At 49.0% G+C, this 15,865-nt stretch overlaps 2 protein-coding genes across 2 annotated transcripts; one reads left to right on the plus strand and one right to left on the minus strand.

The window, feature by feature from the left end:
• Positions 1-294: 294 nt before the first annotated feature.
• Positions 295-9,013, minus strand: ZDHHC24 (zDHHC palmitoyltransferase 24). Its single transcript, XM_075569786.1, has 4 exons — positions 8,786-9,013; positions 7,449-7,706; positions 6,104-6,381; positions 295-1,841 (listed from the first exon to the last, which is right to left on the minus strand). The coding sequence occupies exons 2-4, from the start codon at positions 7,694-7,696 to the stop codon at positions 1,528-1,530; spliced, it is 840 nt and encodes a 279-aa protein (XP_075425901.1). The 5' UTR covers positions 7,697-7,706; positions 8,786-9,013; the 3' UTR covers positions 295-1,527.
• Positions 9,014-10,583: 1,570 nt separating this feature from the next.
• CST6 (cystatin E/M) lies at positions 10,584-13,484 on the plus strand. Its single transcript, XM_075569799.1, has 3 exons — positions 10,584-10,884; positions 11,407-11,520; positions 12,789-13,484. The coding sequence occupies exons 1-3, from the start codon at positions 10,654-10,656 to the stop codon at positions 12,876-12,878; spliced, it is 435 nt and encodes a 144-aa protein (XP_075425914.1). The 5' UTR covers positions 10,584-10,653; the 3' UTR covers positions 12,879-13,484.
• The last annotated feature ends 2,381 nt before the right edge of the window (positions 13,485-15,865 follow it).

A 15,865-nucleotide genomic window follows, 5' to 3' on the forward strand; every position in this document is an offset into this window, starting at 1 on the left:
TGAGAGAGAGAGAGAGTGTGTGAGAGAGTGTGAGAGAGAGTGAGAGAGTGTGAGAGAGAGAGTGAGAGTGTGTGAGAGAGCGAGAGTGTGAGAGAGAGTGTGAGAGAGAGTGATTGGGAGAGAGAGTGTGAGAGAGAGTGTGAGAGAATTTAAGTTTATGGGCGCAGCTGATGTGTGTAAGAGGATGATCCTTTTAAGGACTACGGGGTAATTAGTGTGTAAGAGAGTGATGCAATTATGATTCCTTTTTAGCTCACGTTATATATAATTATAAATAAAGACAACATTACACAGTTAATATGTAATTAAAATAGTTTATGCAGCATTTTTAATCAGTGCAATTACAAATAGAATTCAAAATAAAATGACAGTTTAAAGTTCCCCTTCGCGGCCTGGATTTGTCCCTCCGTTCAGACACCTGCAATGCCGTCTCATTAAAACATTTTGTACTAAGGATTTGCAGCAATCCCAAAGCCCCAGTGATCAGGAGCCAAGTTATAGGGGGTTTATTAGAAGATTCAGGATGGCAGCCATATTTATGGGACCCGCAAAAAACTGATCAGATGTGCGTATTTCTCCGAGTTTGGAAACTGCTGTAGGGTGTGACTGAAGTTTGGGATTGGGGTTTTTAATAAGAGACAAAATCAGTCACGCATACTGGAGTTTCACAAAGCGCTCGGCCCTTTAACGTGTTACACAGCGGCCCGGACATTAGAATAGAGCACATGCGATTCTGCAGGGGTCACGTAAATGAGAGGGAGAGAGAATTAGTACATGCATGTGCACAGATACATTCATACACATTCATCGATTCCCTCTCTTGCAATTTACACTTTATATGCATATAAACAGGATACTCTGACAGGTCTCCTTCATATTCAGTACTGAGTCCCCAAGTGCAGATTTGGGAGTAATACCCAAAAAATAGAGCAGTATATGAAGGCAGCATGTCATTCAAAATCCCGTGTGTTCTTGAAATAATCCAGTTGTGTCGTATTAGATAATACTTACTTAATGCATTTTTGTAAAAAATAAATAAAATGTTTTCACTCCTTTTTAATGTATTAAGCTTAGGCAACTATTTAGGAAGCCACATCACTTCCTGTTTAGAAATAGGCGGCCATATTGCGTGCCCTGGGAAGCAGGACTTTGAACGATCACGAGAACGCATCGATCGGCAGCTTTACATAATTGCATTGCCCTAAATCTAAGGAACTTTTATTGAAACAAAAACCAACAAATAAACGGGGGGGAAGGGGGTTAAAGTAGCCAAGAGAAAATGATGCTTTAAATACCAGAAGAAGGAGCCACTAGCCCTTTAAACGTACATTATAAATCCTGTGCATGAGAAACCCTGTCATCGCGTAAAAGGGAAGATGCCACCGACCCGTTATTTTACAGCATAAATCCTGTGTATAAGACTCCTTATCACGTAAGAAACAAACCACCAGTGACGGGATAAAGTCTGTGCATGTCGTGCCCACCACACTTATAACCTTGCGTGTTCGGAGATCATACCTGCAGAGATCAGAGATCAGAGACCTTGGATGCCAAGATCCCAGGGATGTTACTAGTCTCGAAGTTGATCCCGTCCCCGGGTAACCTTGATGCCACCCATGGACAGATCCAGACAATATACCACCTCTCTCCCAAGAGGTCCCTGATGTTCCTCTTCCAGCCGAGGTCATAGACCATGATGTGGCCACCGAACCACTCCTTGGTGGTGGCCCCGCGAGTCAGGAGTGCGCAGTGAAGGGCGAGGAAAGCAAAGCAGAAGAGGAAGCCCACCACGCAGGTGTCAGCCACGAAGGCAAATATGAAGGCTGAAGGGGTCACTTGGCCTGGAGAGAGGAGAGAGAGGTGAGAAGTTTGGAAACAGGAACATTACAACATACCAAGTAGTATTTTCGTTAGCTAACATTGGCCAAACACCGGAAGGTTCATTTAAGGGCTCAGGGTATTACAAAGGTCAATACCAAATGGTCCATTCTTAAGCGAACATTGGCCAGCACCGGAACAGGGTAAAAGAATGGCCAATACCAAATGGTCCATGCTTTAGGTAATGTTGGGCAGCAGTGGAGGATTCTGGGTAGGCAGCAAGGAATAAGAAAGGCCAACACCAGTTCAGGCAAGATGATTAATTCTTCAGCTAATGTTGGTTAACAATGGATGATTCTGGGAAGGAAACAGGGCATTGGAATGGGCAATACCAGATTAGGTCAGATGGTCCATTCTTTGGCCATTATTATCTAAACATTGAAGGATTCTAGAAAGGGAATAGGGTGTAAAATGGTCAGTAACAGTTTAATCAATATCGTCCATGCTTTAGCTAATGTTAGTCAGCAGTGGAGGTTTCTGGGAAGGGACCAGGAATGGTCAATACAGTACTAATTTAAGCAAGATGATCCATTCTTTCAGCGAACACTGGCCGATTCTGGGAAGAGAAAATGGCATAGGAATTGTCAACAACATTGTGGTCTATCTTTTAGCCAACACTGTTCAGCAGCACAGGATTCTGGGAATGGAACAGGGTATACATATGATCAGTAACAGACTAGGCCATATGTTCCATTCTATAGCAAATGTTGGCCAACACTAGGGGATTCTGTGAAGGGAACAAGGTATAAGAATGGACAATACCATATGGTCCATTCTGCCAGCTCTGGAGGATTCTAGGTACAGAAGAGAACATGAAAGCAGCCAATACCAAATCATGCCAAATGTTTCATCCAGCCCTATGTCTCGTTTCTAACACTGGAGCATTCTTGGTAAAGAGCACAACATCAAAGCATCTAAGAACAGTTCAGACTGTCTATAGTATGCAGTATTAAATGACATTGGCCAAGAGTGAAGAATTATTGGTCAAGAATATGATACAGGAGCAGCCATCTCACATAAAATGGTCCCCCCAGTGTCCTGTATGCAACAATGGTCAACATTGGAGTGTTCTGGGTAAAAAACATGATAGAATAGCCTGGTCACACTAAATAGTCCGTCCTGTGTGTCATGGGAGAGGGGGTTTGGCCCAGTATTAAAGGGGTTACACCCCATTTGGCCACCCCCTGCTCTCACCTGGGAGGCGAGGGGTTAACTGGAATGATGTCCAGTACTGTAGTTATGCCCCTGCTTCAGCACCAACTGTGTATCCCCCTGTGAATATGTATTGTTCCCATTCCAGTGTCTGCACCAACACATACACTGGGATCTATGCGGGAGGGAAATGGTTAATGTTAATTCTATGTTTATGGCCCTTTGTCCCTTTTCCCGCCTTTGCAGGCTCCATTTTGCAGTCTCTCCATAGGTTGCCATTACAGCCCATGTAACCCTATGGAGATTCCGGCGATTTGGGCCTGATATCGTAGAAGACCTGCAGGTGGCGCTCGAGAGGAGGAGCGGCAGTTCCCCATTGAAAGTGAATGGAGTAATGCAGTTCAATGGGGATTCCTGGAAGCCGACCTCCGGAGACGAACTGGCAGACAGCCAGACCGCAAAACCGCAAGAGCGGAAACATTGTCACAAAAGAGCTTTGATCGCGCCATTGGCGTGGGAACTAGGGCCTCGGTCAAGTTCACAGCCAATTGGCGTGGGAACTTCTGTTCTAGGGCACCTAGAAATAAAATTCCTTTTGCCCCAAGATGTTAGGAACCCCCTCACTTGACCCCAACAGGGTTCGACCAGTAACGGCGGCGAGAAAGGGTCGCGCCGGCCAGGAGGGTCCTAGCATTGACCGTAATGGCGGAGAAAGCCGCGTGGCTTTCAAATACTACCGTATTTCCTCGATTGTAAGACGCCATCGATTGTAAGACGCACCATTGATTTGGCCCTTACAATCTAGGAAAATTACTTTTTCCCTCTCCATGTTTCAGGAGAGGTCCCATGTCAGTGAAGGATGAAGCGGGCAGCAACGGCAGGAGAGGTCCCACGTCTGCAGATGGTTGAAGATGGACAGCGGACGGGAGTGCGGTGGCAGGACAGGTCCCAAGTCTGCAGGTGAATGAAGATAAGAAGACAGCAGGTGTGCGGCAGCAGGAGATCATAATAGCAGGAGAGCTTAGTAGGAGCAGAGCGGCATAGGAGAACGGCTGGGGAGGTGCACATTGTAACCGGAGGTCAAACATCGGTCAACATCCAGTTTAACAGTGTGCACCTCCCAAGCCGTTCCACCCCTGCTTAACTCTCCTGCTATTATGATCTCCTGCCACCGCCACCACACGCCCGCTGTCTTCTTAACTTCATTCACCTGCAGACTTGTGACCTGTTCTGGCACCGCCGCCGCACTCCATCTGCAGACGTGGGACCTCTGCTACCGCCTGCTTCATCCTCCGCTGACATGGGACCTCTCCTGAAACATGGTAAGTGAAAAGAGATTAGTACTGTAGACACTTTTTCATTTTTTTAATACATCGATTCTAAGACGCACCCCGATATCAGACATAGGAAAATCGGAAGAAAGGTGCGTCTTAGAATCGAGGAAATAGGGTAATTGTGAAACAGGGTAAACTGGAAACCCATAACTTCGGTTCCGTGGGGACCAGAGGGTTGGGATTTGGCAAGGATGTAGACACTGCTCCGGCATGACTACATGGCAATTTCCAGCCCTCTCCCCTCAACCGGACGGAGTAGGATTAACCGTTAAAAAGTGTGTGTTTCCCATTGACTTCAATGGTAGCGGAGGTCCCATTGAATCCTATGGCCGCGCCGGCCCTATTGATTCTAATGGAAGAAAGCCGCGTGGCTTTGAAACGGCTGAGTCCAAATGTGTATAAAGTGTAAACCTATATCTCCGGTTCTGGGAGTATCAGAGGGCTGGGATTTTGGTCGCAGGCAGTCACTGCTCCGGCATGACTGCATGGCCATTTCCAGCCCTCTCCGATCAACCAGACGGAGTATGGGCAAATGTGAAAATTGTGATTTCCCCATTGACTTCAATGGCGGCGTTGCTCCATTGAAAGCCTATAGCGGCGGAGCCCATTGATTTCAATGGAAGAGTGAAATGCAGTGATTTCTTTTAGCTTATAGCGGAGAATCCTGCATTAAAGTTAATAGGGGATTTTAACTTGTTTTTTGTATCTCCGGTTCTGGGGGTCGTGGAAGGCTGATATTTGGCCACTATGGCAAAGGTCCTCCGGCATGAGGACCTGGCAAATTTCAGCCCGCGCAGACTCACAGAACAGATTATTTTAATATATGTGTAACTATTAAAGAATATACTGTTTTGCAAGGCTGGTTTAAAAGCCCGGGAAAGTTACTGGCTCTGCTTTATGTTAATGTTCAGGAGGGCGACCCTTTGTCTACAACAGCCTCCCTGATCAAAGTCTTGACCACTCTTGATTGTGTACAATATGGCAGAGAAACACAGAGGCCTGAGTGGTCTGTAAGTGCCATAATTCACACTTACAGACAAAAGGGTTTCCTGACCAGATACAAGTCTGGTAGACTTTTAGGCGCCCAATGTTAGGATATGGGGCTGAAACTCCATATAAACGAGCGTAAGCCCTATACCCAGTGTCTTTTCGTGATGTCTTCATTTGAACCTGTATTGCTTAATGAATTGCCAATCCTGTATCTGATTGCTTCATTGTCCAACCCCTGAAGTAAGTGTCCATATTTTGTCTGTTATTTGTACCATCTTGTGTGTTCTCCTTCAAGGAATAAACTATATTTATTATATCTAAGTCGTGTTCAATTCAACCCAGATATTTGGTGTATATTATAACCTATCACTAGCTACTGACACTGTGTACTGTCCCAAACAATGATCAACAATGGAGGATTATGGGTAGAGAACACAGCATTAGAACACAACACCAAGTCAGACCATCTACATTATACAATCTCTAACATAGAACTTGATGGCAAATAAGAACCACTTGCCACTGGGTAACAATCATTATAAAAGAGCAGACAGAACACCCCACAAGGTCTATCAAGTATCTTGGACCCAACCGCAACCAACACTGGAGACTTATGGCTAAAAGAGACATAAGAATAGCCTGGTCATACCAAAGGGTTCAGCCAGTGTTCTAGATCCAACAATGGCTAAACCACTGGAGGATTTGGGGTAGCCCCAGCACCTTTCCCCCAGTCTTCCCGCCTACAGTACCTGTCACCAGCATCATCCAAGGCATAAGGAGCAGGAAGAAGCTATGGAAACTGAAGCCCTCTTGCAGGAGGTCCATAAAGATTTCAGCGTTGAGGGCCGTGGCCAGAAGCAGAGCCATCCAACCATGGAGCAGGGCACAGAGAAAGTAGCGGTAATTACGATGCCCCACGCACTGGCCCAGTAAGGTGCAGTGGTGGTCCCTGCGGAGTACGCAGACGTTGCAGCTGTAGCAGTGGTGGCATCTTGGAGGGATGTGCGTCTGGCAGGTGTAGCAGTACCTAAGCCCGTAAAGAGAAGAGAGGGGAGGCTAGCACTGCCGCTGTCTGCACTCTAACTACGATGTGTATACAAGTTATGGTGCAGTAGTGTGTGAGTGGGAGGCTTGCACCGGCTCTGCCCATGCTGTACATGTGCTTTGTATAACTCATGGTGTAGTAGTGTGTGAGACAGTGGGAGGCTGGCACTGCCCATACTGTATATATACAGCAGTGTGTGTGTGTGTGTGAGACAATGGGAGGCTGCCACTGCCCATACTGTCTATAAATAGCAGTGTGTATGAGGGAAGCTGGCACTGCCCATACTATAGAGAGCAGTGTGTGAAAGGGAAGCTAGCACTGCCCATACTGTATATAGATAGCAGTGTGTGAGTGAGGTTGGCACTACCCATACTGTAAATAGATAGCAGTGTGAGAGGGAAGCTGGCACTGCCCATACTGTATATAAATAGCAGTGTGTGAGAGGGAAGCTGGCACTGCCCATACTGTATATAAATAGCAGTGTGTGAGAGGGAAGCTGGCACTGCCCATACTGTATATAAATAGCAGTGTGTGAGAGGGAAGCTGGCACTGCTCATACTGTATATAAATAGCAGTGTGTGAGAGGGAAGCTGGCACTGCCCATACTGTATATAAATAGCAGTGTGTGAGAGGGAGGCTGGCACTGCACGTACTGTATATAGTGTGAAAAGAGGAGGCCGGCACTGCCCATACTGTATATAAATAGCAGTGTGTGAGAGGGAGGCTGGCACTGCACGTACTGTATATAGTGTGAAAAGAGGAGGCCGGCATGCCCATACTGTATATAAATAGCAGTGTGTGAGAGGGAGGCTGGCACTGCACGTACTGTATATAGTGTGAAAAGAGGAGGCCGGCACTGCCCATACTGTATATAAATAGCAGTGTGTGAAAGGGAGGCTGGCACTGCACGTACTGTATATAGTGTGAAAAGAGGAGGCCGGCACTGCCCATACTGTATATAAATAGCAGTGTGTGAGAGGGAGGCTGGCACTGCACGTACTGTATATAGTGTGAAAAGAGGAGGCTGGCACTGCCGCTGTGATACTTACGCCCAGCCTTGCCCCACACTGCCACCTTCCAGAAAGACCCCTTTAACAGTTGAGTTGTTCTGGACAAACTTCAGCATGTTCCCCACCACATTAAACAATAGGTACGATGCCAGTAGCAGAAGGGGCGTGTGCCCGCTCCCTATATCCCGCAGGATCAGATAAAATATCTCCAATGCTACAGAGCAGATAAGAGCACCCGTTATGCACACAGGGAATACCAGCGCAGGGTCCCATCGGGATTTCTGCATTGCTGCACACCTGCAAAACACAAGCAGGAGCCTCAAAGGGTGGAACTGACCCCAAATATCCCCGAAATGGAAAGTGAGCTGATGTCACATTCTAGATCAGCGGTGCGCAAACTGGAGATTTTCTGGGGGGGGGGGGGGGGGGGGCGGCGGTTACAGAGGCCCCGCACTTCCCGGAGGCATTTAAATGAAATGCTGAGGATCGCTCGAGGCCTCATGGTGGGGTGGTGGGGAGGAGTGTGGGGGTGGTGGGGAGGAGTGTGGGGGTGGTGGGGAGGAGTGCGGGGGTGGTAGGGAGGAGTGCAGGGGTGGTGGGGAGGGGGGGGTGGTGGGGAGGGGGGTTGGTGGGTGGTGGGGAGGGGGGGGTGGTGGGTGGTGGGGAGGGGGGGGTGGTGGGTGGTGGGGAGGGGGGGGTGGTGGGTGGGGGGGTGGTGGGTGGTGGGGAGGGGGGGGGTGGTGGGTGGTGGGGAGGGGGGGGTGGTGGGTGGTGGGGAGGGGGGGGTGGTGGGTGGTGGGGAGGGGGGGGTGGTGGGTGGTGGGGAGGGGGGGGTGGTGGGTGGTGGGGAGGGGGGAGAGGGGGTGGTGGGGAGGGGGGAGAGGGGGTGGTGGGGAGGGGGGAGGGGGCAAGAGGGGTGGTGGGGGGCAGGGGAGTGGTGGGGTGGTGGGGAGGGGGGTGGTGGATGGTGGGGAGGGGTGTGGTGGATGGTGGGGAGGGGTGTGGTGGGGTGGTGGGGAGGGGGGTGCGCGATGTTGGGGAGGGGGGGAAGGGGGTGGCGGGCGGTGGGGAGGGGGGTGCTGGGGAGGAGTGCGGGGGTGGTGGTGTGGAGTGAGGGGTAGTGAGGTGGGGAGGAGTGCAGGGGTGGTGGGGGGTAGTGAGGTGGCCCGGAGTGCGGGGGTGGTGGGGAGGAGTGCGGGGGTAGTGGGGAGGAGTGTGGGAGGTGGGGAGGAGTGCGGTAGTGGGGAGGGGAGGAGTGCGGGAGGTGGGGAGCGGTGGTAGTGGGGGGAATTGGGGAGGGGTGTGGCGGTGGGGAGGAGTGCTGGGTTGGGGGGTGCGTGGGTGGCGGCACGCGCACTGAGCCCCTCAGTTCTCACCTATGGAGGTGACAGAAAGAAGCGCTGCTCTCAAATCCCGCGCAGTCCCGCCACAATCCGGAAGCCCCACGTTGTCCCCACCCACCTGCAGCGCCATTGGATGGCTGCGGCCGTATAAACACGCCCCCTTAGCTATGACGAACCCGCATGAGGCTCCCTCGAAGAGCCCCGCCCAGAATAACTCGTCATTTCAGTAAACCCGCCTCCTAACTCCACTATATTGTGGCCGGTTTACTCCGCCGCCATCTTTGTTGTGGATCGTCTCCATAACAACGATAGTGTTTATATTCACCTTCGTGACACACCTCCGCCGCCATCTTTGTTGTGGCCGTTTTCCATAAGTACACCAAATAACCATTTCACTCACCAGCCACCTCCTTTTTGTGGCAGGTTTCCATGGCAACAATACAATGTATACGATATAAATTACATAACATTAAATATAAGTTAGCTGTTTGTGCCTGATTAGGCGTTGTCCCCGCTGGTGCTCAGCGCGCTCATGCTTGGAGAGCTCTCCCCAAGCATGAGCGCCGGGTGTCCTTTAAATTTTCTCAAGCGCTGGCGGGGGGACGCTGCAGGGGAAGCTGAGAGCGCTAGGATGTTTAGAAAATTTGTTTAAGCGCCGGTGAGCATGTGTGGCCGCGCATACGCACGCATCGCGTGGGCGGAGACTTGCATATATATATATGCACGTCACCTCGCCAAGCGCCGCCCGCTCAGTGAGCTCAGCGCTAGCGGGGACGCAAAGGGGCAGAGGGGAGACATTAACAGTCACAGGGAAAAAAGGTAAATGCAGCTCCAGATCAGTGAGAGCGACTCCAGATCAGTGAGAGCGACTCCAGATCAGTGAGAGCGGCTTTAGATCAGTGAGAGCGACTCCATATCAGTGAGAGCGACTCCAGATCAGTGAGAGCGACTCCAGATTAGTGAGAGCGGCTTTAGATCAATGAGTGACTCCAGATCAGTTGAGCGACTCCAGATCAGTGAGAGCGACTAGATCAGTGGGAGCGACTCCAGATCGTGAGAGCGGCTTTAGATCAGTGAGTGACTCTAGATCAGTGAGAGCGACTCCAGATCGTGAGAGTGGCTTTAGATCAGTGAGTGACTCTAGATTAGTGAGTGTGACTCCAGATTAGTGAGTGCGATTCCAGATCAGTAAGAGCGACTCCAGATGAGTGAGTGCGACTCCAGATCAGTGAGAGTGACTGAATCAGTAAGAACGACTCCAGATCAGTGAGAGTGACTAAATCAGTAAGAACGACTCCAGATCAGTGAGAGTGACTAAATCAGTAAGAACGACTCCAGATCAGTTGAGCGTCTCCAGATCAGTGAGAGCGACTCCAGATGAGTGAGTGCGATTCCAGATCAGTGAGTGACAATAGATCAGTGAGAGCGACTCCAAATCAATGAGAGTGACTAGATCAGTAAAAACTACTCCAGATCAGTGTGTGACTCTAGATCAGTGAGAATGACTCCAGATCAGTGAGTGCAGCTCCAGATGAGTGAGTGAGACTCCAGATCAGTGAGAGCGACTCCAGATCAGTAAGGGTGACTCCAGATCAGTGAGTGACTCTAGAACAGTGAGAGCGTCTCCAGATCAGAGAGAGCGGCTCTAGATCAGTGAGAGTGACTCCAGATCAGTGAGTGGCCTCAATCATCCACACTGTATGCAGATGAAGCTGATCAGAGAAACTCCCAGCTAACCTTGATAATTGACGCCTCCTACAATATTTACTCCGAGCACTTAGTCACCCACTTTGAAATCCTGTGTAGGTGTAACAGGAAGAGACTGAGCAGCTCAGGTATAAGGAGTGGCACCCGCATATCACACGATATATGCAAATCTGTCTCCCTGTAATAACAGCATTATGGCACTCGTGCTTCTGTGCCTGTTGCTGTCCTTGGGGCACGGGGTCCCAAGGGTGGTAGCGGAGGGGGTGAGGGCCCAGGTGGCCCCGGTTCTGGGAGGGTGGAGGGAGATGCCCGTAAGCTTGGACTTGGTGAAGGAGCTGGTGAGGTTTGTGGAGCAATCGTTTAATCGGGAGAGTGAGAGCGAGTATTGGTACAGGACCAAACAGGTGGTCAATGCCAGGATGCAGGTAAAGCACGGCAAGGCAACCAGGAATACATTTCCCCTCTATCTCTGCCAACATCTTTACTATCTCTCCATCTCTCTTACTCTTCCCTCCTTCTCTCACAAAGTTAGCTTATTATTTATAAACATTTTTTGGGCCACGCCCGGCCACCTATCTCACTCTGGCTATCCACAGAGGGAGGTCTCTTACATTCTCTTTCCACGTGTTATTTCTTATTTTATCTCACTTTCTCCCCCCCCCCCCCCCCCCCCCCCCCCCCCTCCGAGAAACTCTCACTCTTTCTCCCCAACATCAGCTTTCTAAAAAATATACCCAACACACAGATAATGCTAAATAGTGACCTAATGACAGGGACGTGTTTAATGGATTAAAGGGTCAGTCCCACGTTGGAGCAAAGTGACCTAATGATAGTGATGTGTTTAATGGGTTAAAGGGTCAGTCCAGTAGGCCGTGGTCTAATAACACAAGTTACATTCTAAGGTGAATGTGCGACTGCCCCTTTAATGGATTTTCTGTCCTCTAAAGGTTGTGAACGGGTTTAGTTATCATCTGACTTTGCTTCTGGAGCCAACGCAGTGTCTGAAAGAGAATAACCTTGAAGAAGAGACCTGTGACCTTCCCAACCTATCAGGCCAGAAGGTACGGTTACATTCATCTGGTGCTTATCCCCACTTGCTCCCCTTCACCAGTCAGCACAGAGCTGTTTTCCATGCAGACTTCAGAGGGGCTCATCAGTGAAGCTGTCTTATCCCGAGCACCTCTGATAAGGTTCTTTGGAGTCTAATAATGTCAGTAAGTGAGAGGATCGGGATGACTTTCATACGAATAAAACTGTTTAAAAATGCAGTTAACGGGGAAAACCTGCAAAAGTTCAAATCAGTAAAATATGGGAGAGGAAGCTTTAAAGATGTAACCAGCCAAAAAACAGCTTTTTAAAATAAATAACAGGCTGAAAGTACCCAGTGTTTCTTGGGAATTCTAAGAAACCCCCCAACATTGTGAGATTTATACATGGATCATTACATTTTTTTAGTTTCTTAATGAAAAAAAATTGTGATGTCATCAGTTATGTCATTTGCTGATGTCATCAGTGAAGTAATGTATGATGACATCAGCAAAGCACGGAGGGGGGAATTAATTAATTAATTTACTCATGTAACCCTCCTTGCCCGGCTCCCTAAGGAGGTTACATCAGTGCAGTGGCATATTTATTTACCCTCTCTCAGGGGCAGTGGTCTGGGCAGGGTAAAAGATGGGGGCCAGGAGTTTTTTTTAGTGCAACATTAAATCTTTATTGGTGTCCCCTTGCTGGGGAACACACAGCGTCAGATTTCCCATTCGGCCCGGGCCTAAGGCGGCAACGTTTGGGGGTGGGCAAAGATTTCCGCCCCCATATACTTTTGCCGCGCTTTCGGGCCTACCGGACCTAATGGGAAGGCACCGACATGTCGTCGCACGGCGTCTCGTTGCCATGGCAATGTGACGTCAGACGACATCATGCCGGGGGCGGCGTCATTTGATGCGGGGATTCCAAAGGAGCAGGAGGGCGGCAGAAACTAGGCGTCCGACTCCGGCAAGTGCCTAAGGGCGTCAGTATTTGCCGCACGTGTTTTCATCCATACAGCACACATGGGAGGGACATCTTCTTCTCCGTGTGGTAACACCCACCTGGTGTATCAGGGACCCCCCCTTCTCATCCATCAGTTTGAATCCCTCTTTACTATGAGTCCCCTGGTGAGATGTGTCACTTCCCCATCCCTGCTTGGGAACTGCCACTTCCTCGGGGAGGGGAGGGGGGGGGGGAAGTACGGCACACTGTGGGTGGGGATCTGCTTGTAGGGCTGTGGTTACATAAATGGAAGTGATCTTGTCCAGTTCCTGACATGACCCCTTTCACTCCCCTGTAGGTGGAGGAATGGCAGTTTTATATTTTGGACAAACCTTGGAAATCTGAGAGGTCTATCACCGGAAAACTACGTGTACCCTCCAATGCCTGACGTGTACCCTCAAATTTTAAATGTTCTATATCTCTAGCTCTTTAATTTGTATTAAAGCTGCAGTTCCAGCTGCCGTTTCTAATTTATTTTTATGTGCATCAATACAATGTGCACACTGACAAGTGATTGGCTAAGCTGCAGATCGATCCGTTCTCCTGTAATCGATCGCTTTGCTTTGGGATATTTAATTCAGATATTGCTGCAAAACAGTACCCACAATGCAAAGTTCTATGGGGAAGATCATGTGATCGGGCAGTTACTAGATACAATTGGTGCACTGCTAGAGAGAGGGCAGGGCTCAAGAGCCAGAGCCTGTCCCAGAAGAGGAAGGGGGTGTGACTTTGTAAATGGTTTCTATAAAAACAAACATGCTTGCTACATTATAATACATTAAAAATATCTTTAAAATAGTTTAAAAAACTATTTTCTCATAGTACAGAACTGATTTATTAAAAATAAAACACACTTGTAGGATATTGCTTGAACTGCAGCTTTACATGACCTCTTCTCCATCTTTACATCTTTTCCCCCCCTCGTTCCTTCCTACAGACAAGTAACACATCTGTCTGTAAGCTATCTACTTTAATAAAGGCTTTATTAAGAACATTACCTTTGTCGCCTTTACGTTCTTCAGTTGGTATTAAATAATCAGCTGGTCTCCGTTTATTTGTAGCCCTTGAAACTGCCCAAACGGGGTATTATGTGCCTGGGTCACATGGTGGTTGCTGCCGGACTGAATCATAGTTATTCCCTCTTCCAGTTAGAAGAACAAAGGCTGAGCTTGGTGGACACGCATCGTCTCTCGCCCTCATCTACTTGGTGACTATGTTATATATCACACAAACCGCTTGCACAGACGATATTTGAGATACCACGTCTTCTATCAGTCTCCTGATTTGTGATGCCCCCTATCATTATTAGACTTGCAAGTAGAGGCTGATCCTACCTTATGGTCTATTAGTGAGACCTTCAACTCCAGAGAAACAGTACAAACACAAATGACAATATTATTTTTTTACCATTTAGGACGTCTCTGGCCACACGTTTGAGTATGAAATTAAATAGGATTAGATAAGACAGACACGAAAAAACCTCCTGCTTAAGGGATCACTCACTTTTAGGACAAAAGTTATGGCAACATGTGTCCACTCCCAATTAAGCGATTACTATACGAAGACAAATTTCCCTAGCCAATTCCAATGTGGCTTTCGCCCCAAACACTCCACGGTTACTACCCTGCTAATAGTTTGCAATGAGATCCAGTGTGGAATAGAACTGGGACAACTCACTGGTGCAATATTCCTAGATTTTGCAAAGGCTCTTGATACTGTTGATCGTGCTATCCTGCTTAACAAACTCCAGGAATAGGGAAACATGCTTTAAACTGGTTTCATTTCTACCTATCAGATAGACTTATGTTGGGATCTATCTCGGGCACTAACTCCAACCCCTTGGATATCACACGTGGTATCCCGCAAGGCTCTGTTCTGGGGGCCCTTTCTTCTTTGTGTTCATTAATGATCTCCCTACAGCTTGTAAGGGAGCCTCAATACACATGTATGCAGATGACACAATCTTATATGCACACAGCCATAGCCTCTCCGACCTTCAACACATACTTCAGTCTGACTTTTTGAGACTTGAAAATTGATTTCCCAAAACAAACAGGTTTTTAAACACTGACAAGACTGTAATAATGGTATTTGGGACCAAGCCTAAATTTCTAAAGCTTTCAATGAAGGAGCTACAGATCAGAACCAACTCTAATACTATCATAGCCCCTGTTACTAGTTTCAAATATTTGGGCATATGGTTTGACTCCCATTTAACATTCGGGTTGCATATTGATAACCTGATATCCAAAACCTATGCCATACTAGGTGTACTATATAGGAACAAATCCTCCTTAAGACTGCTGGTCAGTAAGCGCCTCGCACAGCAGATGCCAATTATACAGTAGACTATGCGCAGCGGTGCGCAAACTGGGGGTCGCGCCCCCCTGGGGGGCGCAAGATTGTTTAGGGGGGGCGCAGGAAGCAGCGGCGATATTGCCAGTAGCAGAGGAAAAAAAGCCGTCTGCAGCTGCAATTTTTCTTTTGGCCATTAGGTGGCGCTGTGCTACAGTACACAGCAGCATTTCCTTGCTTCCTGTATCAGCGTGTGTGACATGGGGAGAAGGGGTGAGTGAGACTGGCACATGGGGGTGCGTGAGACTGGCACATGGGGAGGGAGTGAGACTGGCACATGGGGGGGGAGTGAGACTGGGACATGGGGGGAGTGAGACTGGGACATGGGGGGGGAGTGAGACTGGGACATGGGGGGGAGTGAGACTGGGACATGGGGGGGAGTGAGACTGGGACATGGGGGGGAGTGAGACTGGGACATGGGGGGGAGTGAGACTGGGACATGGGGGGTGGGAGAGTGAGACTGGGACATGGGGGAGTGAGTGTGAGACTGTGGCATGGGGAGGGTGTGAGTGGCATGAGGGGGGTGAGAGTGTGAGATGGGGAGGGGGGTGAGAGTGAGTGTGACATGGGGAGGGGGGGTGAAAGAGCTACATGGGGATGGGGATGAGAGAGACACTGGCAGGAGGGAGAGAGACACACAATGGCTGGAGGGAGAGTGTGAGAGAGACACCGGGTGGAGGGAGAAACAATAGCTGGTTGGAGAGTGCAAGAGAGACACTGGAGGGAGGGAGAGGCAATGGCTGGAGGGAGAGGCAATGGCTGGAATGAGAGTGAGAGACAATGGAGGGAGGGAGACACTAGGGGGAGGGAGAAAGAGAGAGAGACACACGGGGAGGGAAAGAGAGTGGGGGTGACACTGAGGGGAGGGATAGAGAGGGACTGGAGGGGGAGTGAGAAATACAGGGAGTTGGAGAGATTGGAAGAGGAGTGTGAGACTGGAAGAGGGGAGAGAGTGAGAGACAATGGGTGGATTGAGAAAGAGACACACTGGCTGGAGGGAAAGAGAGTTGGGGGGATGGA

The sequence above is a fragment of the Ascaphus truei genome, chromosome 14 (assembly GCF_040206685.1).
Source record: "Ascaphus truei isolate aAscTru1 chromosome 14, aAscTru1.hap1, whole genome shotgun sequence".
NCBI lineage: Eukaryota > Metazoa > Chordata > Amphibia > Anura > Ascaphidae > Ascaphus > Ascaphus truei.

Bases quoted from the DNA above. Each gene is read 5' to 3' on its own strand.
- ZDHHC24 (XM_075569786.1), bottom strand. From the start codon at position 7,696: ATGCAGAAATCCCGATGGGACCCTGCGCTGGTATTCCCTGTGTGCATA. The intron at 6,382-7,448 runs GTAAGTATCACA...TTACGGGCTTAG, and splicing joins AGTGTGGGGCAAGGCTGGGC to GTACTGCTACACCTGCCAGA. The intron at 1,842-6,103 runs GTACTGTAGGCG...TCCTCTCTCCAG, and splicing joins TTGGATGATGCTGGTGACAG to GCCAAGTGACCCCTTCAGCC.
- CST6 (XM_075569799.1), top strand. From the start codon at position 10,654: ATGGCACTCGTGCTTCTGTGCCTGTTGCTGTCCTTGGGGCACGGGGTC. The intron at 10,885-11,406 runs GTAAAGCACGGC...TGTCCTCTAAAG, and splicing joins TGGTCAATGCCAGGATGCAG to GTTGTGAACGGGTTTAGTTA. The intron at 11,521-12,788 runs GTACGGTTACAT...ACTCCCCTGTAG, and splicing joins CCAACCTATCAGGCCAGAAG to GTGGAGGAATGGCAGTTTTA.